The 24,003-nt window shown below is 38.8% G+C and overlaps 1 protein-coding gene and 1 pseudogene across 1 annotated transcript; one reads left to right on the top strand and one right to left on the bottom strand.

Annotated features, from left to right (window-relative positions):
- The first annotated feature begins 3,643 nt into the window (after window positions 1–3,643).
- LOC148296322 (protein FAR1-RELATED SEQUENCE 6-like) lies at window positions 3,644–4,399 on the top strand. Its single transcript, XM_088248480.1, has one exon. It carries the CDS (start codon window positions 3,644–3,646, stop codon window positions 4,397–4,399), a length of 756 nt encoding a protein of 251 aa, XP_088104606.1.
- A 14,888-nt stretch (window positions 4,400–19,287) lies between these two features.
- LOC148296321 (uncharacterized) lies at window positions 19,288–21,120 on the bottom strand (annotated as a pseudogene).
- Between the last annotated feature and the right edge of the window lie 2,883 nt (window positions 21,121–24,003).

The following is a 24,003-nucleotide window of genomic DNA, read 5'->3' as shown; positions in this document are numbered from 1 at the left end:
ACGTCGCCATCTGCTGCTATTGCGTCGGGGTCACAACCAGGTAAAGATTTTCCTTCAACTCTAGTTGTTTCAGACCAAGAATGTTAGTAGGATTTGTTATTTAATGTTAATTTTATATTTCTTTGCAGCCAAGAAGAACACCCGAGGACCCTGTCGCCAGTTGATGACGGCCAAAGTCACCCGGGTGAACAACAGTCGTATCAACATCGCATACGAGGCGCGACATCGGGCTGCACCAACGGCTGACCAGCACAGCTCGTTGGCCCATGACATTGGATCCGTCGTTCAGACTTATTGCCCGATCAAATGGAAGTCCTGGAGGGTCATGCCTGATCAGGTGCGGATGGAGATGTTAGGACACCTGTCGGTATGTATTTTATACCTTTTCATTGTTTTTCCCTTCAAATTTTATTTCTAATATTTAATGTATGTAATGAATTTATTTTAGACAAACTACAATTTGGAGAACGTGGGCGAAGAGTTGTTAGCCTACATCAACAGACTCTTTGCTGACAGGTACAAGCAGTGGAAGAGCGACCTGCATCACCATTTTCAGGCATATGATGATACGCAGGTTGCTCTTCAAGAGGGTTGCCCGAAGGAGCTTGAGGGTCGGGAGGATAGTTGGCAGTGGCTCTGCGGTCATTTCCAAGAGGCCGATTATGTGGTATTTTTATATATTAAATTGAAACTTATTACATGTTTCTTACTAATGTGTATTTAATTTTTTATAAATTCACTTTCAACTAATACTTTTTATTTTTTGTATAACATAAGAAGGCCAAAGCAAATAAGGGCAATAGGCAGAGGAAGACTCTTCTCCACCATTCAGGTTCCAGGCCCTTCTCTTATAGGATGGAGGCGCGGCGCCAGGTAATAATAAAGTCGTTTTTATTTATTTTTTAATATGTCATTAATATTAATTTGTTTTTTTCGTACTAACATTTTTTTTTTCTGCTCAATTTAAGGGGGGGTCCAAATTCCCAGAGATTGACATATTTGGTGACGTTTATGTTCGACCTGGGAATGAGTTGGCGGAGTCCCTTCATGTAAGTAGCCTTTAATTTAAATTATTATGTAAGCCTTCAAGTTTTTATAGTTATTATATGAATGTTTTAATTCATATTTTATGTTATGTTCAACAGACGACTATGATTGAGAGGAGCCAGTTGGTTCTTCAGGAGTCCGCTTCCCAGCTTCCTCCCGATACGCCGCTCGAGTCCGTGGTTCCTCCATCGGATGCAGGGTTTCAAATCATGACTGAAACCTTGGATCAGAGTCTCGGGAGGCGCTCAGGGACATATTGTCGAGGGATGGGGAATGCCAGGCAGCGGCCACCTAGACCCCGTGAATCATCAGAGTCAAATGAAGAGGTGACTGCTTTGAAGACAGAGGTGGCGGACCTCAAGAGTCATTTGTCTCATATTCTACAGTCCCTCGCTCACTCCGGCATTTCAATCCCGCCTTTTACTCCCCCGTCGACCTCCGAGCATGGCAACCACACCTCTCCCCCTGTCAACAATGTCCACCTCCGAGATGTATTTGCCAGACGACAATGTAGATCTTGGAGGGTTGTTTGATTAGATTTTAACATTCTTAATTACATTTTAAATATTTCTATTGTACTAAATACATTATGTTATAACATTTTACATATTTCTCTTTATTACCTTTTTCTAATTGCAATTTCATTTCATTATTATTATTATTATTATTTTTTAAAAACCAAATTTATTTTTTTTACCAAAATAATTCAATTTAATTTTAAATTAAAAATAATATATTTATTTTTTACGCGACGATAGTTTCTGTTGCGCAAATTTTTTTTGAAAATACACAACCGTAAAAATAAATTTTAAAGAATTTATTTTATTTTGCGCGACGAAATAATTTGTCTCTCTAAGTACATGCGACAAAAATATTTCGTCGCGCAAATATTTTAAACACGAATCCACTCGTCGCACAATACCTGCGCCACGAACGTTACTCGTCGCGCAGTGTCCTTACAACGACTATATTTCGTCGCGCAAATATTCTAGACACGAATATACTCTCGTCCCTCTGCTTTAGCGCGACGACGGTTTCCATCGCGCAAATTGTTTTTCAAAATACACAACCGTAAAAATAAATTTTAAAGAATTTATTTTATTTTGCGCGACGAAAGAAGTTGTCTCTCTAAGTACATGCGACAAAACTATTTCGTTGCGCAAATATTTTAATCACGAACACACTCGTCGCACAGTACCGGCGCCACGCATGGTAGTCGTCGCGCAGTGTCCTTACAACGACTATATTACGTCGCGCAAATATTTTCGACACGAATATGCTCTCGTCCCTGTACTTTAGCGCGACGCTTATGATTCCTCGCGCTATGTTAATGCAACGAACGTATATTCGTCGCGCAAAACTTTGACCGACGAAAAATCTCATCGTCCCGCGAAATAGTGTGCAACGAAGGTTTACCGTCGCTCAATTTGCGCGACAATTTTAATATGTTCGTCGCGCAAAGTGTATCTTTACGATCTTTGCGCGACATATTTTGCGCGACGAATATTCTGTCGCATTACTATTTGTGCGACAGAAATGTACTTTGCGCGACCAAAACTCCTTCGTCGCACAAATACAAAAATCTAGTAGTGATATCAAAAGGTGGTTGTAGTGATTCAGGGTATCTCGGTGGTTATGAAAGGTCGAGTCACAGGGCACCGACAATAGAGAGTGGCATATGTCAACCGAACATTGGGTTAGTCAAAGTAGTGATTATAATGGTGTTGACATTAATGTACCGAGGAGATAAGATGTTATGGGGAAATAGTTTAAAACAATAGAATTAGTGGAAGAATATTATATGAGTTATGCAAAGGCCATTGGATTTAGCATGAGAAATGATATATTGGTTCGTAACACGGAAGGGAAAGTAAGTAGGAGACGGTGGTGTTGTTCGAAAGAAGGCTTGAGAAATGAAAAGTTTAATGAGGTACCCGATAGGATTCAACTAGCGAAGCCAATTACAAGAGAGAATTGTCTGGCCTTTTTTTGGGTAGGTTATGAGAAGAAACGTGATACTTACGTCATGATGAATTTTGAACCACATCATAATCATGAACTACTTACTCCACTTCAATCTCCATATCTCCGATATAACTGTGTTGTTCAAAATTCCGATTTAGCCTAAGCAGTGGGAATGCGATGTGCATTGGTCAGAACATGTCATACATATGAGTACGTACATGGTCGACCAATGTGGCGGGTATTTAAATGTTGGTTTTCAAATCAATGATCTATATAATAATTTGGATGCATCACGTAGGGAAATCTTGTTAAACTTGGAGAAGTCGATCCTAAATTCTTTTGTAAGTTTAGTGTGGACAAGGAAAATAGTCTTGCTAATTTGTTTTGGAGGGACTCCACTTCACTTTTGGATTATATTTCCTTTGAAGACGTCATCATACTTTGAAGACATCATCATACTCGACAATACATACAAAACAAATATATATGACAAGCCCCTAATGTTGTTTGTTGGTATGAACAACCACCGATCCACTGTAAGGTTTGCTTGTGTATTATTGTTTGACGAGACATTTGAAACTTACAAGTGGGTATTTGAGTCATTCATGGCGTTCATAAAAATAAGAAGCCAATGTCAATATTGACAGATGGTGATGAGGCAATGCGTAAAGCCATTGATGATGTGTTTTCCATGTCTAGCACTTGGTTTTGCTCATGGCATGTGTCAAGGAATGTACATAATAATTTGAAGGATGATGAACTACTAAGAGATTTTCAAGCATGTCTTTGGGAACCATTTGCATTGGACGAGTTTGAGAAGAAATGTGAGGTTTTGAGAGAAAGAGCCCGTACTCCGAATAAGAGCAAATGGTTGGAAATGATGTATGCAAAAAAAGACTCATGGGCCAAATCATGTCTTAGAGGAAAGTTTTTCAGTGGTATGAGTACTACTCACCGAGTGAAGTCTTTGAACAAGTGTTTGAAGGATTACATGAGGAAATGCGTTAAGTTGTTTGAATGCATTCCGACAATTGATAGGGCCATGTTACGTTTTAGGAACACAACGACGAATGATAGTTTCAACGCAAAGTACTCAACACAAGTCCTTAAAACCGCATTGGAAAAACTCGAGCATCAAACTTCTCAGATTTACACGCATAGGTGCTTTGTGTTGGTACATCATGAGATCGAAGCTTGTTCGACATTTACCCGTGATAAGGTGATGCATAATTTTAGAGGTCGTGTGTACATATTGTCAAAATGTGGTGAACTACATAGCAATTGGACTTGTGTGTACCACGGTGGGAAAAATGTGCGGATAGAGTGTGGATGCCAAAAATATGAAAGTGAAGAGATCTCATCCCGTGTTGCCACCTGTTTTATGTAATGAAGTGTGAGCACCTTAGTGAAATTCTTTCATCGCTCATAAAAAAGAGATCGATAAAGTGCCTAAAGGGATGCTTCCAACAAAATTATGGGCGAAGACACTAGCAAACAAGTTGTAGAAATGGCGAGGTACGACAATTTAAGTGCTATGTTAAACAAAGTTTGTTTTTATGCATCGAAGATTGCATATGGCTATGTCATTTTGACGAGTGAGCTTAGTAGATGTGAGGGAATATGTGAAGGCTTACGACAAAAGGAAAAATAGACACGTCTTAAATTGGGAAATGTTGGGCAATCTTCTCAAAATATTGTGAAAAATCTAAATATCGTTATGACTAAAGACATTTAACGAAGCTAGGGTGGAACGAACAAGCGTCGACAATGTCATTTGTGTCGCAGATATGAACACACAAAACGTAATTGCTCTCAAAGAAACTTGCATCCAAGTAGAAACGTAGCTGTAAATATGCCTTCATATAGTCAAAGTTATCAGTATAGTAACTAGAATGGGCCGTCGTCGGACATTAGCTACAGTTATGCTAGTGAAATAGTTTCTCAATCCATAGCCTACTATGTGGTTTAATTGTCTAGTTTTGATGGTTTTTATACTTGAAATCCAACCAGTTCTAACCCCTAACAGTGACGATGGGTTCTCATTCAACAGTGGTGAATCTATTACCTTATCTACTGATTCAACCCAAAATAATTGTATTTTTGGAACTTAGTTTACATGTAACAATGAACATGAAATATAGGTTTAGTGATGGACAAGATGCTTCATATATGGTTTATTTCTTGTGTGTACTTTGATATATTATTGTGTTTTGTGGCTATTGTTAGGAATGAGTTTTAATCCTCAACGAGGGCTTTATTATTAAAATGTTTACCAAAAAAAGCTTAAAACGTATGCAACAAATCATATTGAAAAAGGACCCAATTTTGGAAAACTTGAACAAAATCAAACTAAACCTAGAAAGACTCGTAAATTCAACACATCCTTGAAATACAGCATCCAAATATCATGACGTAACCTTCAAGTCCCACAATGACCATAAAATAGATAGCTTTGAGATTACCAAAAGGAATAACATTGGCCAAAGTTACAAATAAACAGCCTAAATAATTGTTACATTTGCAAGCATGATTTGATTAATGTAAATCATGTGCTGTACAATTATTTAGGTGCATTATCCATATTAGGTACAAAGAAACAAGAAACATAATCCAAAATACAAATAAAAAAGAAGAAGAAAGAAATACAATCCAATTGGCCAGAGTAGAATACCTTGAAGGAGATATGTTCCTCCAATTCGATGTGAAACAAGAGTGAAGACGGATTTCAGTCCGTTGGTATGAACACGTACACCGAAAACCCCACTACATAGGACATGAGAATCGTTTTTTTGGCGTCCCTTTTTTAGAGCTTGAGGTCCCAAGTGAAAGCTTGCAGTTCTAGCCTTTGCAGGTGCGCTCTTCCGTGCCTAGGAACTATCACCATATGCTTCAACCTCAGTCAACCACTTCTCCCTCATTGTCAGATTTAGGTTTTAGGCTTCGAATATGACCTCTGAAGTTGGAGACAGTATGAGTGAATTGAGGTGGCGAACCAACCTATTTGACAAAATTTAGGTGAACTAACCAACCTGACGGTATGTGGGAATTTGGTGGAGACGCAATGGGGAAATTCGGCAAGGGTCTCACAGTTTTTCAATTTTGAATTTTGCACGTAGTTGATCGATTTGCTGGAGATGCAGTGGGAATTTCGGCTTTAGGGTTAAAATTGTATTGGGTTTGGGCTTTAAGGTTAAAATTGAATTGGGTTTAGGCTTTAGGATTACAATTGTATTGTGTTTGGTTAAAATTGTATTCGTTTTAGCCTAATTAAAATACATATGTATTTTAACCCAAATAAAATAAATATGTATTTGAAAATATGTTTTAAAAAATACGCATTTTATCATAGATTGATTAAATTAAAATATGCATACTAAATGAGAAATAACATGTATTTACCAAACGTATTTTTTGAGTGCCAATAACAATCACATCATATTACTAGAAACAAAGCTTGTAAAAATCTAAATCTTTTACTAGTATTTGTGAGAATTTTTTTTTAGCATTTCAAAGATTTTACAAGATTGCATTAACCACCAACCACACCCTTCCTCATTGCTTGTACAATTGCATCAATCATCAACCACACCCATCATTGCTTATTGCATCAACTACTCTCTTTATTGCTTCTACATATTTCTATAAAACAACCCCTCATGTCCACAATTTTTTGATCACCCTATCATACACGTTCTAACTTATCTATTTTCACCAAATTAATGAGGAAAAAAAGTTTGTTGTGAATGAAGGGTTTAGAGGTGATCTACTCTGTAATGTCAAAACCACTACACGTGGTTCGTTTAGTGCTGCGAAGAAAACAATTACACATGGCTCCTCAAGTGAACAATATACCCGCAGTCGATTCCCGTGATGCGTTATGTGCTGGAAATAATGGCATGAACTAGTAAAAAATAAAGACTAGCCCCTGCTTTAAATTTGTGTTTATTGTTAATCTTAGATACAATTGGCAATCCCCTTGTATCAATAGCAACTATGCAGCCACAATTAACTTAACAGTGTCCTAGATTGGGGTGGGTATTACTTTAAAGAGATCATTTGTGTGGTCAATCCATCCCATTGTACAAAATAGATAAACAATATAATTAAGAGATATTAGTCCCTTTATAATTATCTTTTAACATCTGATAATTGTCCCTTTACAATTTTCTTTTTAGCAATTGATATATCAGTATCCAAATGCATTTAGGGTGTTTTTTAAAAAACTTTCACACCAGTGGTTTTTAATTGGTTATTGGTGCAATCTAGTTATTTTTTCTTTTTACTTTTTTTCCTCTCAATTTGTTATGTCCAAGTATACAAGGTGCTTCGTAAACATGGTTACATTTTGACACCATAACCATTCATTTTCTCCCATGTGCCAATAATCTATGAATCACATAGAATTTCTTCTCTTATTTTCTTACGAAAATTTTTAAAAAACCCAGATGTTTAACCTTCAACTTTAACAATCATTCTTTTGTAAGCAACCATTAGGAGGAATCGACCACATCTCCTTCATATAGTTTTAAAAACAATTTATAAGGGACGCATATATAATAAATAATAATTCTTAGTACAGAGCAAGTGGAAGAAAGTACCAAACCTTACCAAAATAACTCATCTTGTTAAATCAATTGACAACAGCAAGCTAGATCACTATAAATAAATAAGAAAACAAAAGTGAAAATCATGAGAGAGAGTGAGAAATGTCTAATTACAGAGAGATAGAGTATGAAAGATAAGGGGGGAAAACCGAGAACAAAATACATTAGGAGAGAAGGCTCACATCCACAATGGACGGGAAGATAAAAAGTGATAGAAAAAGCTCAAACTCCAACCTTGAACCATGCTGTTTATCCTATATGTGGCTGAATATGAGTATATAGCTTAAAAAGAGAGGGATTTTGAAATTTCAAAAATTGAAATTTTGGGGGAAAAGCATGATCCGTGTCAAAGCCTCATTGGTAAGTTATACTATTTAGCCAATGAGTTTTATCTATTCTCAGAATTCGATATTAGTGTGTGGAGGCATAAAGTCCCACCAATGAGTTTGACTGAGTTTGTGTCAGATAGAATACAATTTGTAACAGATTTTTTCCTTTTTATTTTATAAGAATTTATACCTGATTTTTTTTTTATAATTTTCCAATGAGTGTTGAGGACTGATAAAAGAGGCCCAAACATTAAGGGAAAGAAATAAAAAATTACTTTATTTGTATTACACACCAAAGTCTATCCCAAAAACCTTTAATAGGCATGGTGGGATTATTAGTTTTCCAAAAAAAAAAAAAAAGTCACTTTAATGAATTTGTATCCAAATATTCAATGGGTAGTGGCAGATTTTCTAGTAGTGTTGGGACTGATAAAGAGATCCAAATGTTAAGGAAAAATATGAAAGTTATTTTATTTGTATTACACGCCAATATCTATCCCAAATACCATTAATAGGCATGGTGGGATTATTAGTTCCAAAAAAAAATTCAAAAGCCACTTTTTTGGATTTGTATCTAAAATATCAATGGGTAGTGGCTACATTTCTAGCAGTGATGATTACGTCCTCCGAAAGAAAATACAATGTATGTTGTGATCCGATGAAACCGCCTCCGCCAATGATTGAGTCGTACTTGTACTCGAATGTGTCGGACTATGAGGTCCGGGAGTATTTCAATTGTATGATAAGTAGTGGTCATATCAGTTCGTCTCTTAGGATATTTGTTCTTGTATTAAGGTTAATTCCCTGAACGTGTATTGTCATATGTTTTCACTATATGTTCATAAGCACTTTGGTCTTATATCTATATATGCACATAGGCTGTTGTAGTTTGCATGTAACAATATACCATTGCATATAAAACAAAGCAATTGCCTATCATAACATGCAATATCAGTTCTCGGATGCAATTCAAGATTGCATGTGCACAATTACAAAATTCAACAGACCACCGGTTACATTACACTTTAAAAGTAGAAACAAGCATTTTTTTTTATAATTATAAATAAATACCAACTTAGCACATTGTTGAAAGTATAAACTTTAAAAGTGCAAGCATTAATCCACTTTTAAACAAAAAAAAAATTACCTTAGCACAATACTCTAAACGTAAACATAACATTTTTTTTTTTCATATCCAAAAACAACATGTTACATTTTTTAATACACTTTAAAAGTGCAAACAAAACATTTTTTAACTAAAACCTTAGCACACTCTAATCCATGAACTTGTACTTCTTCTAACGAGATGCGTTATATATATTTAGCATTTGGGAGGCTATATTCGACCTTTTGATCACCAACACGCACCACTACCAAATACCAAAGACTCCTGATTTGATCCAAAAGGGAATGAACATCTTGGAGCACAATCAGTTACTTAGAAATTCATGCATATAAATAACCTAGCTAAAGATATTGCCAAACACAACATAATTTGATACCTTATTGCATTTCTTAAGGTATACGATGAACCGCTTTAAGTTTTCCCTTCTCATTTTGACACCCAAATGATAGAACTTATAATCACTTGTATCATTAACTTGATTCTACACTGAGATATAGTTTAAGCTTAAATTCATTTACTAAATAACAACCAATAACACTTGGAAAATATTAATGTACCGATAAATATATGGGGAAGTACCAATTCCTTGATCCCTTTTCTTGTAGAGAACACACTTGCGCGTTAATCACTTGATCATTAATTCACCTTTCCAGCCTTGGGCGCATCAACTCACCTCGGGTCACATGATGTCCTTTTTCCATGTCAATTATAACTTCCTCACTACAACGGAAGAAGAAATCAATTGTTATAATAAAATTGACGTAGACGACTACATAGAGGGAATTTGGTCGATTTGTTAATTCAAGAGTCGTAACTATTTACCTTGAAGTGTCATTAAGCCTACAAATATAACTAAATAAATCCAAATAAGAATCTTGTAAGTCATTGGGTTTTAATTTGAATGACCCAATTTTTATCTTAGAGTTCATATTATGCATTTGTTTTGCCTTTCCAATTGTCGAATCAACACATGCCTCTTTACAATAATGTCGTGGATGCCTTTCGCCTGTACGACGTGTTTTTATTTGACTTCGATCACCATGGGGTAACTTCGTGACCTTCCTTTCCCACTCCAATTTTAAACTGTGTAGAAATGGGAATTCAAATATTACATATATGAATAAACACTATTTAAGTATATTACAATATATAAACAATTTTATTTCTTTGTTATTTTAAATCTATACGGTTGTAATCCAAATAAATGCATACATAACAAATGTAAACGATAATAAGAAACCAACTTATTGTCGATCTTCAAACTCCTAATCGCTCATCATACCTCAACTTGAATGCAACTTTGTCCTATAAGACACGTTTGTGTCTTAACTCACTAAGTGTGGTCTGATGATCGGATTGAAGTATTAGAGTTTAACATGGATTAGGAGTTTTGGAACCAATCTTATCTGCTACTCTAATAAGGAGAAGTGTTTGAAGTCAATCACTAGAGTTAGAAGATATCTTATCTCATTGTGGATTAGGAGACCTAAAGCTAATGCAATTGAGAGAGCTAGAGAGTTTCTTGATGGGCAAAACTCTCTAGTCAATGCATATAAATAGAGGCCCCTGCTCATGCGATCAAATCATCACAAACAGAACATTCATACCTCATTTGGAATTACAGTGAAGAAAGGATCGCATTGAGTGGAAGGTTTCTATTCAAAGTCAGACTAGTTCTCAGCTTCATCATCCCAGATCATTCCTATGGCCAATCCAGGTACGCAGCAGTTTGTATTCTTTATGTATGCAGTCAATCTAGTTAACATGGCCATCCAATAATGGTGTTGATAGATTGTTCACGTCAAATGCACATTTCTCGTTTAATTTGTTACATTCTTCACTAGTCTTGATCACAACATTCTCACCTCCTTCATGGGTTTTTTTCAATGCCTCGTCCTCCTTAGTTGCATTTATATCTCCATGTCCCACAAGTAGATGTTGTCTTGCATCTTTCATGAAGCAACTCACTTCACTCATTACCTTCTCAGTGAGTTCCAACACTGAGCACTTGACCTATGCTTGTATTATTAGCGCCAAAGCAATAGCAACTTCTTCAACAATTCTTTCAATGTTCACTCCGGATATTTCATCAGTCCTAATGCGCCTTGAAACAACTGCAATGGTAGGACTATCAAACCCATCTTGCTTTCTCCACATAAAGCAATATAATAGTTAAGAAACTTCTATGTACATGTGTGAACAAAGAGTAATCAGCTCAAGATTACTTGAAACCAATGCCACAAATAGCATATGAAAACTTTTGAAACTAGCTTTGTGGAGCCTATTTAAATCCGTACGAGGACTTGTGAAGTCGACATACAACCTCTTCCCCCTGTGGACTAGAACCAGGCAGGGGTAACATGTAAACCTCCTCTTGGAGATCAAAATGGAGATGCATGGGCAAATGTCGAATAGCGGCAATGGACAACAAGCAACGGAAGGTGATTAATTTCGCAACATGAGCAAATGTGTCGTGGAAATCAATGCCCTAGTGTTGATTGAACCTTTGGCAACAAGTCGGGCCTTGTAACGGTCAACAGTGCCATCAGAGTTGTATTTAATCCAAAAAATACACTTACAGCCAATTGGGTGATGGTCGGGAGGTAGAGAAACCAAAGACTAGGTGTTGTTAGCCTCAAGAGCTTGCAGCTCGCATCGCAACAACCCATTTGGGGTCATGACAGGCTTGTGCATAGGAAGATGGCTAGACTAAACGAGAGATATTACACACATAAGTAGGAGATAAGCCAGAGTAAGAGATATACCGATGAAGTGGATATTCGGTTCTAGACGTGGAGGAATAGACGACTCTGGTTGTGAGCAAGGCGGTGTAAAGAGCTTGATACTCCTGAAGATGGGAAAAAGGATGTTTGACAAGCTCAGATCAGAGAAGTAATGGTGGTGGGTCAGTGGGTGTTGGGTTGACCGGTGGAGGGTCAGTGGGATCGGAGGTAGGGCGAGATGTGAGGTTTGAGAACTAGAGACCCCATCGAGAGGAGAGAGAGGTGTCGTTGAGGTCGAAGAGGAATTAGGCCTGGAAGTGGATCTGAAGAGGGAAGATGTGGGTCAACGTGGGTCATGTCTGCTGGAGGTGAGATTGTCAAAGTTGGGCCATGAAACATATGGGCTAGTTGTTGTGAATTAGAATGACTAACTCACTGCCCTTTTAAGATCTTGTTGTTGATGGACTTTGGACAAAGAACTCAATGATGGATGAGTCTTACACACACACACAGAAATTAACCAAGCACAAATGACACAAGTGTTTATAGAGGTTCAGCAAATTGCCTACATCCTCTTTGGTGATCACCTTGAGAAATTTCACTAATGAAGATAGGTTACAACTTTGGTTTACAAAGGAAACCCCCTTAGAACACTACCCTCACAATCTGTTTCTCTCACACCCTTGCTCAACACCTTGATACACTTAGAGAACTCTCTTGCTCTCCCCTTAGTTTTTCTGAACTCACAACTAAAACTTCAGCTCTAACTCAACTTGGAATACCAGCTTCTTCCACTTACAATTATTCAACTTGTTTTCTCCTCTTGTGTTATCTTACTTCACCCCATTTCCTACACAAGCCAATAGACAAGAGATAAGATATCAGCTTGTCCTCCACGTTCTTCCCTTTAGTCACCACTTAGACTAAATGTCAGATCAAGTAGGTAAATAGAATCCAACTCAGCCACCTCCCACTTACACCAGAAAATGGAGAGTGATATCTTTGAAATAAGATAACCAATTAGCCATGAGTGCTCTCCCAACTATCCAGCAGGTAGTCAACGTTCATTTAACTCAGAAGTGACCCACTAAGCCTCTGAAATCTTGTGGAAAGCGATAGCCATTGAAAACACTGTTGAAAACGCGTAAGAAATCGTCACAGCACGACTGGGACGACCGGTCGCCAGGAACTGGCGACCGGTCGCTTTTGGTTTTTCCTCCAGACCTTGAATCTGCTTCTAAACGACCGGTCGCAAATGCTAAGCGACCGGTCGCTAGCTTCCTGCGACCGGTCGCAAATAACTGGCGACCGGTCGCTCGTTGATGTTGCTCCAGACTTCGAATCTGCTTCAAAACGACCGGTCGCAAATGCCTAGCGACCGGTCGCTTTTAGGCAGATTCAAAATCTTCCTTTCAGTGCCAAAACCAACCTTGTATCCTTAGGTGAGCCATTTTCCCAACAATCTCCACCATGGCGAGCCTAATACTCCTTGTGGACATCATTGCCTTCTAGGACATCTGTAATGTCTTGAGAATCGTCCTAATAACTCTCAAGAACTCCACCTCAATCTTTAGCATGTAACAAGATTGAGCAAGCTCAAACAATGCTTGAACTTAGCTGTTGTGACTGGCTTTGTTAGGCAATCTGAAGCGTTCTCATTTGTATGAACCTTCATTATTGTGATGTCTCCATCATTCACCCAATCCCTTATCCGGTGGTATCTCACATCAATGTGTTTGGACCTCCCATGGAACACTTGATTCTTCACTAAGCAAATAGCACTTTGACTGTCACTTAGAATCACCACCAAGTCTTGAGCTATCCCGAATTCCTTTGCCAATCTCTTCAGCCATACCGCTTCTTTTGAAGCTTCCGTTAAAGCCATATACTCCGCTTCCGTAGTAGACAAGGCACTAACCGATTGTAACACTGCTCTCCAACTAATCGGTCCTCCACCACAAGTGAAGACATATCCTGTGGTGGATCTCCTCTTGTCTAAATCTCCTGCATAATCAGAATCTACATACCCCGACACACATGCATTTCCTTGTTGTCTTTCAAACAATATCCCAAGCCTTTTGGTGCCCTTCAAGTACCTGAGAATCCATTTTGCTGCTGTCCAATGTTGCCTTCCAGGATTCGCCATATACCTTGACACCACACTAACGGCTTGGGCTAAGTCGGGGCGTGTGCACACCATTGCATACATGAGACACCCTACCAAGCTTGCATATGGAACTTTACTCATTTCCTCCTTCTCCACATTCGTAGAAGGACATTCTTTTGCACTTAACTTAAAATGCTCCGCCAAAGGAGTAGACACCGGTTTGCAATCCATCATATTAAACCTTTCAAGTACCTTGGAAATATACTTGCTTTGTGACAGCCACAACTTGCCTTCCTTTCTGTCTCTCCTTATCTCCATTCCTAGGATCTTTTGTGCAGCACCAAGATCCTTCATGTCAAACTCCCTTCCAAGTAATGTCTTCAAATTCTGGATTTTTGACATGTCCTTACATGCAATTAGCATGTCATCAACATAAAGAAGCAAAAGGATGAAGTTACCATCCTTGAATGCATGAGAGTACACACAACAATCAGATTCACATCTTCTATACCCAATCTTCATCATGTAAGAATCGAAGCACTTGTTCCACTGCCTTGGAGATTGCTTCAGTCCATACAAAGACTTCTTCAACCTGCAAACCAGATTTTCCTTCCCTGCTTCAATGAACCCTTGAGGTTGGCTCATGTAGATGTCTTCCTCCAATTCACCATGAAGGAAAGCAGTCTTCACATCCATTTGCTCCACCTCCATGTCCTCTTGTGCTACTATGGAGAGTAGTAGTCGTATAGAAGTATGTTTCACCACCGGAGAGAAGATTTCATCATAATCAACTCCCTCCTTTTGCAAGAATCCTTTTGCCACCAACCGAGCTTTGAATAAGGTGGCACCCTTCTCATGCATTTCTTCTTTCTTCCTAAACACCCATTTGCAGCCAATAACCTTGCGACCTTTGGGTTTAGGAACTAACTCCCAAACTGAGTTTTGGTGTAGAGATTCCATCTCTTGCATCATAGCTTCCATCCAACTTTCCCGTTCCTTGTTCTCAACAGCTTCTTGGAACGTGGTTGGTTCTTCTTCACTAGCATTTAGGGCATAGTGAACTGCATCCATCTCCCATCCAAACCTTTGAGGTGGTTTGATGGTTCTCTTGGGCCTGGACCGAGCTATAGATGATGGCTCCACCTGTTCTTGAGCCTCTTCTTCTTCTTGAGTGTGTTGTTGATGCTGCCCAGCTTCTTCCTCTTCAATGTCGGACTCCACCTCCTCCTGAACGTCTTCAGTTGGCTGTTTCTGAGTAGTCTTTCTTGACACCTTCTTGAGTGGAACTTCAAAGGTTGTTTCTTTCTCAACAACATCCTCCTTTGCCTCTGAATTCTTGACTTTGTTCATAGGTATGGTCTTCTCATCAAACACAACATTTCTGCTGAGTATCTTCTTGTGGTTCACTGGATCCCACAGCTTGTAGCCCTTCACACCACTCTCAAATCCAATGAAAATACATTCAAGAGACTTTGGCTTCAACTTGGATCTTTCATCACTAGGAATAAGTGCATATGCACTGCACCCAAACACCTTAAGATTCGAATAATCGATTGACCTTTTAGACCATACCTCCTCTGCACACTTGAACTCAAGATTTCTTGAAGGCGATCGGTTAACCAAATAGGCAGCGTGGTTAACCGTTTCTGCCCAAAAAGATTCGGGCAACCCTGCATGAATTCTCATACATCTCTCACGCTCCATGAGAGTTCGGTTCATCCTCTCCGCAGCTCCATTTTGTTGGGGTGTCTTCTTCACGGTAAAGTGCCTTTTAATGCCTTCATTTTTGCAAAACTCAAGGAACTTGCTGTCCTTATATTCACCACCATTGTCACTCTTTAGGATCTTGATCTTTCTTCCGGTTAGGTTCTCTACTTCCGCCTTCCACTCTTTGAATTTGGTGAAGACCTCAGATTTCTCCTTCATGAAGTAGACCCAAACCTTCCTGGAAAAATCATCCAAGAAAGTCACAAAATAGCGAGCTCCACCCTTCGATTTAACCGGTGATGGCCCCCATACATCCGTGTGAATATAATCTAGCACACCCGTGCTTTCTTCCTCTTTGTTTCGCTGCTTGAAAGCTATTTTTGATTGCTTTCCCATGGTACAAAATCTGCAGAACTCAAGCTTGCAACTTTGAACACCTTTCAACAATTTTCTGTTGTGTAGTTCCTGCATGCCCCTCTCACTCATGTGCCCTAGCCTCAAATGCCAAAGCTGAGTTTCATCTTCCGAGTCCTTGCTTGTAGATACAGCTGCTCCACCTATGATTGTTGTACCACACAACCTATATAGACAATTAGGTTGAATCTCACCCTTCATAATCACAAGTGAACCTTTTGAGACTATGAGTTTCCCTCCATTTGCTTTGAATGAATAACCATTCTTATCAAGAGTTCCAAGGGAAATGAGATTCTTACGCAACTTTGGAATGTGCCTTACCATTCCAAGCGTCCTAACAGCCCCATCATGCATCTTTACCTTGATTGTACCGGTTCCTTTGACTCTACACATTGAGCCATCCCCCATCATCACTTCACTGCTATCTTCTTTCTCATACGTGTCAAACCACTCCTTGTTTGAGCACATATGATATGAGCATCCGGAATCCAAAATCCAATCGGAAGAGGAACACCTTGAAGAATTAGCCAATGCATTTGTTTTAACATTGCTATTAACACACAAAAGCTCACCATCACTTTCCGTGACATCCTCCGCTGTGTTTGCTGCATTCTTCCCTTTGTTCTTCTTCTCCTTCCATATGGGGCAATTCTTTTTCCAATGCTCCTTTGACCCACACTCGAAACAACCATCTTTCGCCTTGGATTTGGACCTTCCTCTATTGCCTTTCTTGCCTTCACGCCTCTTTGAACGACCTCTCTCTCCGGTCTTTGCAACTAGACCTTCACCTTGAGAGTTTTCTCCCGAACGTTGAGTCATCCTATGGTGTGTCATGATGTCTTGCACCACAGGCTCAAAATCAAGAGTAACCTTTCCGAACATAAGAGTGGTTCGGAAGTGTTTATAGGACGAAGGTAAGGATGTCAACAACATGAGAGCCTTATCCTCCGGACTATAATTCACATCCATTCTCTGCAAGTCAGCAACACATCTATTGAAACTACTTAGATGTTCCATTAGATTTCCTCCCTCCTCCATCTTAAGATTCAGGAGTTCTTCCTTGAGGAAGAGTTTGTTGGACAACGATTTCCCTGCAAACATCTCTTCGAGCTTCTCCCATGTTTGCTTCGCTGTATCCTTTATCACGTTGATGAGCACCTCATCGGAGAGATAGTTTTCGATAGCTCCTCTGGCTAACTCGTCAAGAACTCCCCACTCATCATCCGTCATGCTTGCTGGCTTCTTCTCCTTGCCAACCAACACTACATGGAGCTGTTGTTGTGTAAGAGCTGACTTCATCCTTCGTTGCCAAAGAGTGAAGTTCTCCTTCCCTGTGAAAGGCTTTAACTCCACCTTCATACTTGCTGCCTGTGGTGGCTTCATATGCTGTGAACTGCTACCACTCTCAGCTTCCATGTCACTTGCCATCTTCAACACACTAGCACTCCAAGAGAAGAACTAGCTCCAGCTGCCAAACACAGCTCTGATACCACTTGTTGTGAATTAGAATGACTAACTCACTGCCCTTTTAAGATCTTGTTGTTGATGGACTTTGGACAAAGAACTCAATGATGGATGAGTCTTACACACACACACAGAAATTAACCAAGCACAAATGACACAAGTGTTTATAGAGGTTCAGCAAATTGCCTACATCCTCTTTGGTGATCACCTTGAGAAATTTCACTAATGAAGATAGGTTACAACTTTGGTTTACAAAGGAAACCCCCTTAGAACACTACCCTCACAATCTGTTTCTCTCACACCCTTGCTCAACACCTTGATACACTTAGAGAACTCTCTTGCTCTCCCCTTAGTTTTTCTGAACTCACAACTAAAACTTCAGCTCTAACTCAACTTGGAATACCAGCTTCTTCCACTTACAATTATTCAACTTGTTTTCTCCTCTTGTGTTATCTTACTTCACCCCATTTCCTACACAAGCCAATAGACAAGAGATAAGATATCAGCTTGTCCTCCACGTTCTTCCCTTTAGTCACCACTTAGACTAAATGTCAGATCAAGTAGGTAAATAGAATCCAACTCAGCCACCTCCCACTTACACCAGAAAATGGAGAGTGATATCTTTGAAATAAGATAACCAATTAGCCATGAGTGCTCTCCCAACTATCCAGCAGGTAGTCAACGTTCATTTAACTCAGAAGTGACCCACTAAGCCTCTGAAATCTTGTGGAAAGCGATAGCCATTGAAAACACTGTTGAAAACGCGTAAGAAATCGTCACAGCACGACTGGGACGACCGGTCGCCAGGAACTGGCGACCGGTCGCTTTTGGTTTTTCCTCCAGACCTTGAATCTGCTTCTAAACGACCGGTCGCAAATGCTAAGCGACCGGTCGCTAGCTTCCTGCGACCGGTCGCAAATAACTGGCGACCGGTCGCTCGTTGATGTTGCTCCAGACTTCGAATCTGCTTCAAAACGACCGGTCGCAAATGCCTAGCGACCGGTCGCTTTTAGGCAGATTCAAAATCTTCCTTTCAGTGCCAAAACCAACCTTGTATCCTTAGGTGAGCCATTTTCCCAACACTAGTGTCAAAGGGGGGTCTGGAGCCGCATGAGGAATATGGAGAATGGTTGTGTCAGTTTGATTTTCAAGTGGAAGATCAAAAAAGGGAAATGTATGTTCGTGAAAAATGACATCCCGAGAGATAAAAAATTTCTTTGTGTCAAGGTCATAGACTCGATAACCCTTCTGACTAAGAGGATACCCAAGAAAAAGACAATGGCAAGCTCAGGTGTCAAATTTGTAAGTAGGTGTAAGGTTTAGTGACAGAACAAAGGCAACTGAAAACCCGTAGGTGAGAATAAGAAGGAGAAGTGCCATGTAAAAGCTCATAAGGTGTTTGATGAGAGAGTAAGGGAGTTGGGAGGCAATTGATAAGGTAACAGGCAGTTTAAAGGCTTTCCCCTCAAAATTATAAGGGTAAGTTGGCTTGAAAACGAAGTACCTGACTAATATTCAAAATATGACGAGGTTTTCATTCAACTACCCCATTTTGTTGAGGGTTGTATGTGTAAGAATGTTGAAAATTAGCGCCATGAGTGATGAAGAATGAATGCATGGATAGAAATTCACTACCATTGTCAGAACGAAGGGTCTTAATGAAATTGAGTTTTAACCCAAGAAAAGAATGATTGCAATATGGTTTGTGTATCAGATTTAAAATGCATGAGATGAACTCATGTGAAACAAGTAAAATCATCAACAATAGTAAAAAATAAATAACGTGCCCCAGAATGTGTACGAGTGTTGTGAGATCCCCAAATGTCATAGTGAATAAGATCAAAAGGTGCAACTGTTTTCATTGAACTAGAAGAGAAAGGTAATCTAGTTTGTTTTGCCAAAGGGCAAACATCATAAATATGTTGGGAATTAAACATTATTTCGGGAATAGTCTATGATAGAGAGTGAAGAGGGGCATGTGACGGATGTCCTAGACATTGATGCCAAAGATTTGAGATACGTCGAACATGACTAGCGAGGTGAGGATTTTAGGTAGGCGTGAGGTAGTAAAGCCCATCAAAATGCTTGCCCAGGCCAATCGTGTTCTTCATATCCACGTCCTGCACAACACAAAAACTCGGATAAAAAATTACTAGACATTGTAGAGCCCAAGTTAATATACTCACAGACAACAAGTTGACACGAAATTTTGGGACATGTAGAACTCCATCAAGAGACAAGTCTTTTGATAATTTAATAGACCCAATGGTATGTATTTCTGCCTGTTCTCCGTTGGGCAAACCAACAAATTCATGATGCGTCGCAGTTTGATTATGTGTAGGAGGCGAATGAGAAATGTGATCCATTGCCTCGCTATCCACAATCCAATATAACGTGGAATGTGGATGTGCAATGTTACAAGCGGGTGTAATGATACCTGTTGCATGTTCCAATGACTGACCATTACCTTTCTTATTACAAAGCATAACAATAAGTTCATTGTACTCCTCAGTGGTGAAGGTTGGGCCATCAGTGGTGGTTGCCTTGGTTGTGTCAGTATGTTTGGCTGGTGGCTGCTTGACTTCAACATTGTAAGCAGTTGGTCCTGAACGTTGGTTTTTAGGCTTGACATTTTTCCCATGCCATTTATGGCCCATAGGGAAACCAATGATGTAGTAGCATCGTTCTTTCATATGTACATCCCCATCGCAATATGTGCACTTCAAGGATTTGGGTGGTTGTGAAGATCCTACCGCCGAGGAACGACCAGTTTGCATTGCGTGTGGAGTGACCAGGTTGTCATTCCGATTGGTCACCTTTATTTGGTGCTCCTGTTGAAGAACCATACCGTGAACTTTGCATGTATCAGGCAAATGATTCATCATTAGAATCGATCCATGAACCGTTGAGTACGTGTCGTTCAAGCCCATTAGAAATTGCATCACTCTTTCTTTTTCTTCTCTCTCAGCAAGTTTCTTCGGCCCTTCATAGTCACATATAAGATGCTCTTGGTATGAAGCCAATTCATCCCAAAAGCTTTCAATTTTGTATAATAGATGGAGATTGATTGTGGTCCTTGTTGGCACTTGACAATTTCTTGTCGAATCTGATAAATCCTGGAGTCATTGCTTTGTGAAAAAGGATCTCGAAGATCAGTCCATGACACTACTGGCTATATCAGGATGAAGGGAGTGTAGAATCCATGACAAAACCATGTCACTACAGCGCTGCCACAGTGGGAATTTTGTGTCATTGGATGAGGGTGCCTTGATTGATCCATCAATCAATCCAAGCTTGCTCTTGGTGCTGAGGCTAAGATGCATAGATTGGCTCCATTGACCATAGTTGTGGCCTTCAAGCTTGATGTTAACCAGGGAAAGTCTCGGTGTGTCGGAGTTGTACAAAGCGAGCGGATCAGAGAGAGTGAGCGTCAACTCTATGGATTTTGATTCAACCACATGGTGTTGTGTTAATGGTGTTTGAGATATGTTTGTAGGGTGTGTTTGTAGCGGAAGGTGTTTGGCTAGAGTCACCAGGATTGGTGCTCTGATACCATAAGAAGTTTTGATATTTAACTTCATGCAGATACAAGAACTTATACACGCAAGGAGATAGCTATTCTAGGTAAATACATGCTGATTATATGCTAATTATGCAATCACTCAATATTAAATCATTGAATTATTTTCTTTCCTTTAACAGAACCCAATTCCAATTCCAATTATTAACCCAAAAAAGAAAAGTCATCTACTCCATATCTGAAAATTTGAATTGTGACTTTTAAATAGTCTTTAAAAGTTTAGTTGTATTCAATTGGGAGTTTTAAAGACTATTTAAAAGTTTTGAGGTATCCAAAATGTTAATGACTTTTAAAGACTTTGTTAAATAAATGACTTTTCAATACTTTTAAAGCTAATTCTTACTACCAAAAGTCTTGGTAATTTACACCAGACTTTATAATTTGTATTATGGTTTATTCAACGTCATTGAAATGAATCATGACTAAGCTCACTAAAAACAACGAATCATGGCTAACTTGAACAATGCCGTCGCTCCATTGCCGCCATTTCCTTTCTATAACTTGAACAATGTCGTTACTTTACTGCTCAGATAGTCATTCTAATTTTGAAATTGCTGCCAAAATTTCATTCTCAGTTTGATACGAAAAATTTGCAATTTGGGCTGTAATTGGATAGTTGAATTTGCCCTATAATAAATATAAATAAATAAATAAACTAAATAATAAAAAATTAGGACCAACGCCTTATAATTTAAGTTACTACACCTTAAAAACTGTTTAAAATATGATTCTTTTATGTAACAATATTGTATTTCAACTCACTTTATTTGGTTATTTTCTTAAGTTAATCATGATGCCATGATCGTATAAATTGTGTGAAGTTGAGGGGAACCAAAAAGAAAAGCAGAAAAAGTTACTCCATTCTCACATGGAGCAAAGCAAAACGAGAAGGAAAGAATCTATATGTTTCATAAAGGTTTTTTATTAAAGTTTTACTAAATAAATTTGCCCATGTTTTTGCTCAAAAAAAAAAAAATTGCACATGTTTAAAAGTTCAACTTTAATAGAAGCTTCAAAGATGTGTATTGCGTGCAGCTCGCCACAAAAAGAAACACTCGGTTCGTTGGAAATGAACTCAGCTACCATTTCCTTATTTTAGTTTTTTTTGTTCTGAACCATGAGGTGGTCCTGAATGGGCCCCAACTATGGGTGGCACCTTTAAGCCTTAACCACAACCCAGACTAATCCCCACTCACACCGGGTCGGCCCATAAGGGGTAAAGTGTTGGCCAAAGTGGTGACTCCGTACGAGAGCAGGGATCGAACCCCTGACCTCTCTTAAGGAATGAGAGTGCCGAACCACTCACACCAACCACCTTGGTTTCCTATTTTAGCTTTTCATAATGAAGAGTCACCCTAAACCCTATACACACATCATTTGTGTATAACAAAATTATAGGATCCTTTGATAGAGAACTCTACCGTATTACACAAAGGATCCTATAATTTCGTTATATACAAAGAAATATCGTCTATAACCCATAAGTCATGTAGGCTCGTCCTATTGGCAAAAAATTTATCACATCACATTACGTGTTTTGTTTTGTTTTGTTTTTTAAAAAAAGATTTAACAATTGTCGTTCATGAGAATATTGAACTCACGATCTTTTCTAAGAAAGTGAAAATTGAATACTACTAAATCAAATGTCATTGGTCAATCTCTTATAATTTGACTAGTACACCATGATACATCACTAATTATAAATTGGACGCTATAATAAATAAACACAAAAATCTGTATTGACTGACCCCTTATGGTTTGTTATGTACTCTCTTTTTTTTTCCCTAATGAAACCTGCAAATGCCATACACTAATTAATAATAATATGAACAAGTCCAATAATTGAGAAACTTCTATTTTCAAACTCAAGACTTGAATCGAATGAGCTGATGGTTTGTCCAAAATAGAATTTACTTATGTTATTTGTGTTTATATTATGCAGCATGTGTGCCAGTGAGGTATAGCTCAGTTGGTTGAGCTCTTCCACCTCCATTCATGTGTGCAGAAATTCAAAGCACCCAATAAATATTCGAGCGTAAACCCCCCTTCCCAACCGTTTGTACTAAAAAACAAAAAATGCAGCTTATGCTAAAAAACGAGGCAATGGCTTCTATCCTTGGTGTAGGCTAATTGGCCTCCTTATAGCTTGTGGCTTATTGGCCATCACACTCTCTCTTAGCTTGGTGAGCTTATTGGCTCCTCAACATAGCTTAGGGGGGTGTATTCAATTAGGTTTGTATAAGATTTTGAAAGATTTTTTTTAAGTGACAGATTTCCTGGAATTGTATAACTCCTATAGGTTTTACCGGGATTTTTAATAAACTTGCATAAACTTTTATTATAGACTTCCATACTTTTATATGAACTTTTGTTAAAGATTCAGATCAATTTGCATAGACATTATCACTTTTGTTATAGGCCTGCTGAACCACGCTTGCAGCTTGGGCAGCTGTAGAAGCACCGGATACTTTCGAGAATGGACCCCACATGTTTTGGTTATATGATTCAAGTGCGTTGAAACCTGCGGAGGTGGCATTACTCCTCCCTGTATTAAATTTGTTTTTATTAGCTGTTTATGCTTTGGAGTCTACAGCTGCTGTGAGGAATTCCATGCAGTGGCTGACTTGGAACCATTCATAGGTGGTGCAACTATTTCTACAACAAGAAATGGTTCATGGCAATTGGGGCAAAGAAGATTATGATTAAGGTTCAGCTGAGAAGTGTGTCAAGGTTCAGCTGATTTCATGCAGAAGATTAGGCTAAATTCTTGGTTGAAAAAGGTGTTGAATTTTTTATTATATTATCACCGCCTCCATAGTCACCCAGCACAGTACACGCCCTTTGTATCCTATTCACCAACCCGATCAAGCTCTCCATCGTCGTCATTCACCCCCATTCACCAAACCTAATCAGTCTCTCGGCAAAACAAGAAAAGAA

This window comes from Prunus avium, chromosome 2 (genome assembly GCF_965620075.1).
Source record: "Prunus avium chromosome 2, drPruAviu1.hap1.1, whole genome shotgun sequence".
Classification (NCBI taxonomy): domain Eukaryota; kingdom Viridiplantae; phylum Streptophyta; class Magnoliopsida; order Rosales; family Rosaceae; genus Prunus; species Prunus avium.
The sequence above is the reverse complement of the archived record's forward strand: the minus strand, read 5'-3'. Positions and strand labels throughout refer to the sequence as shown.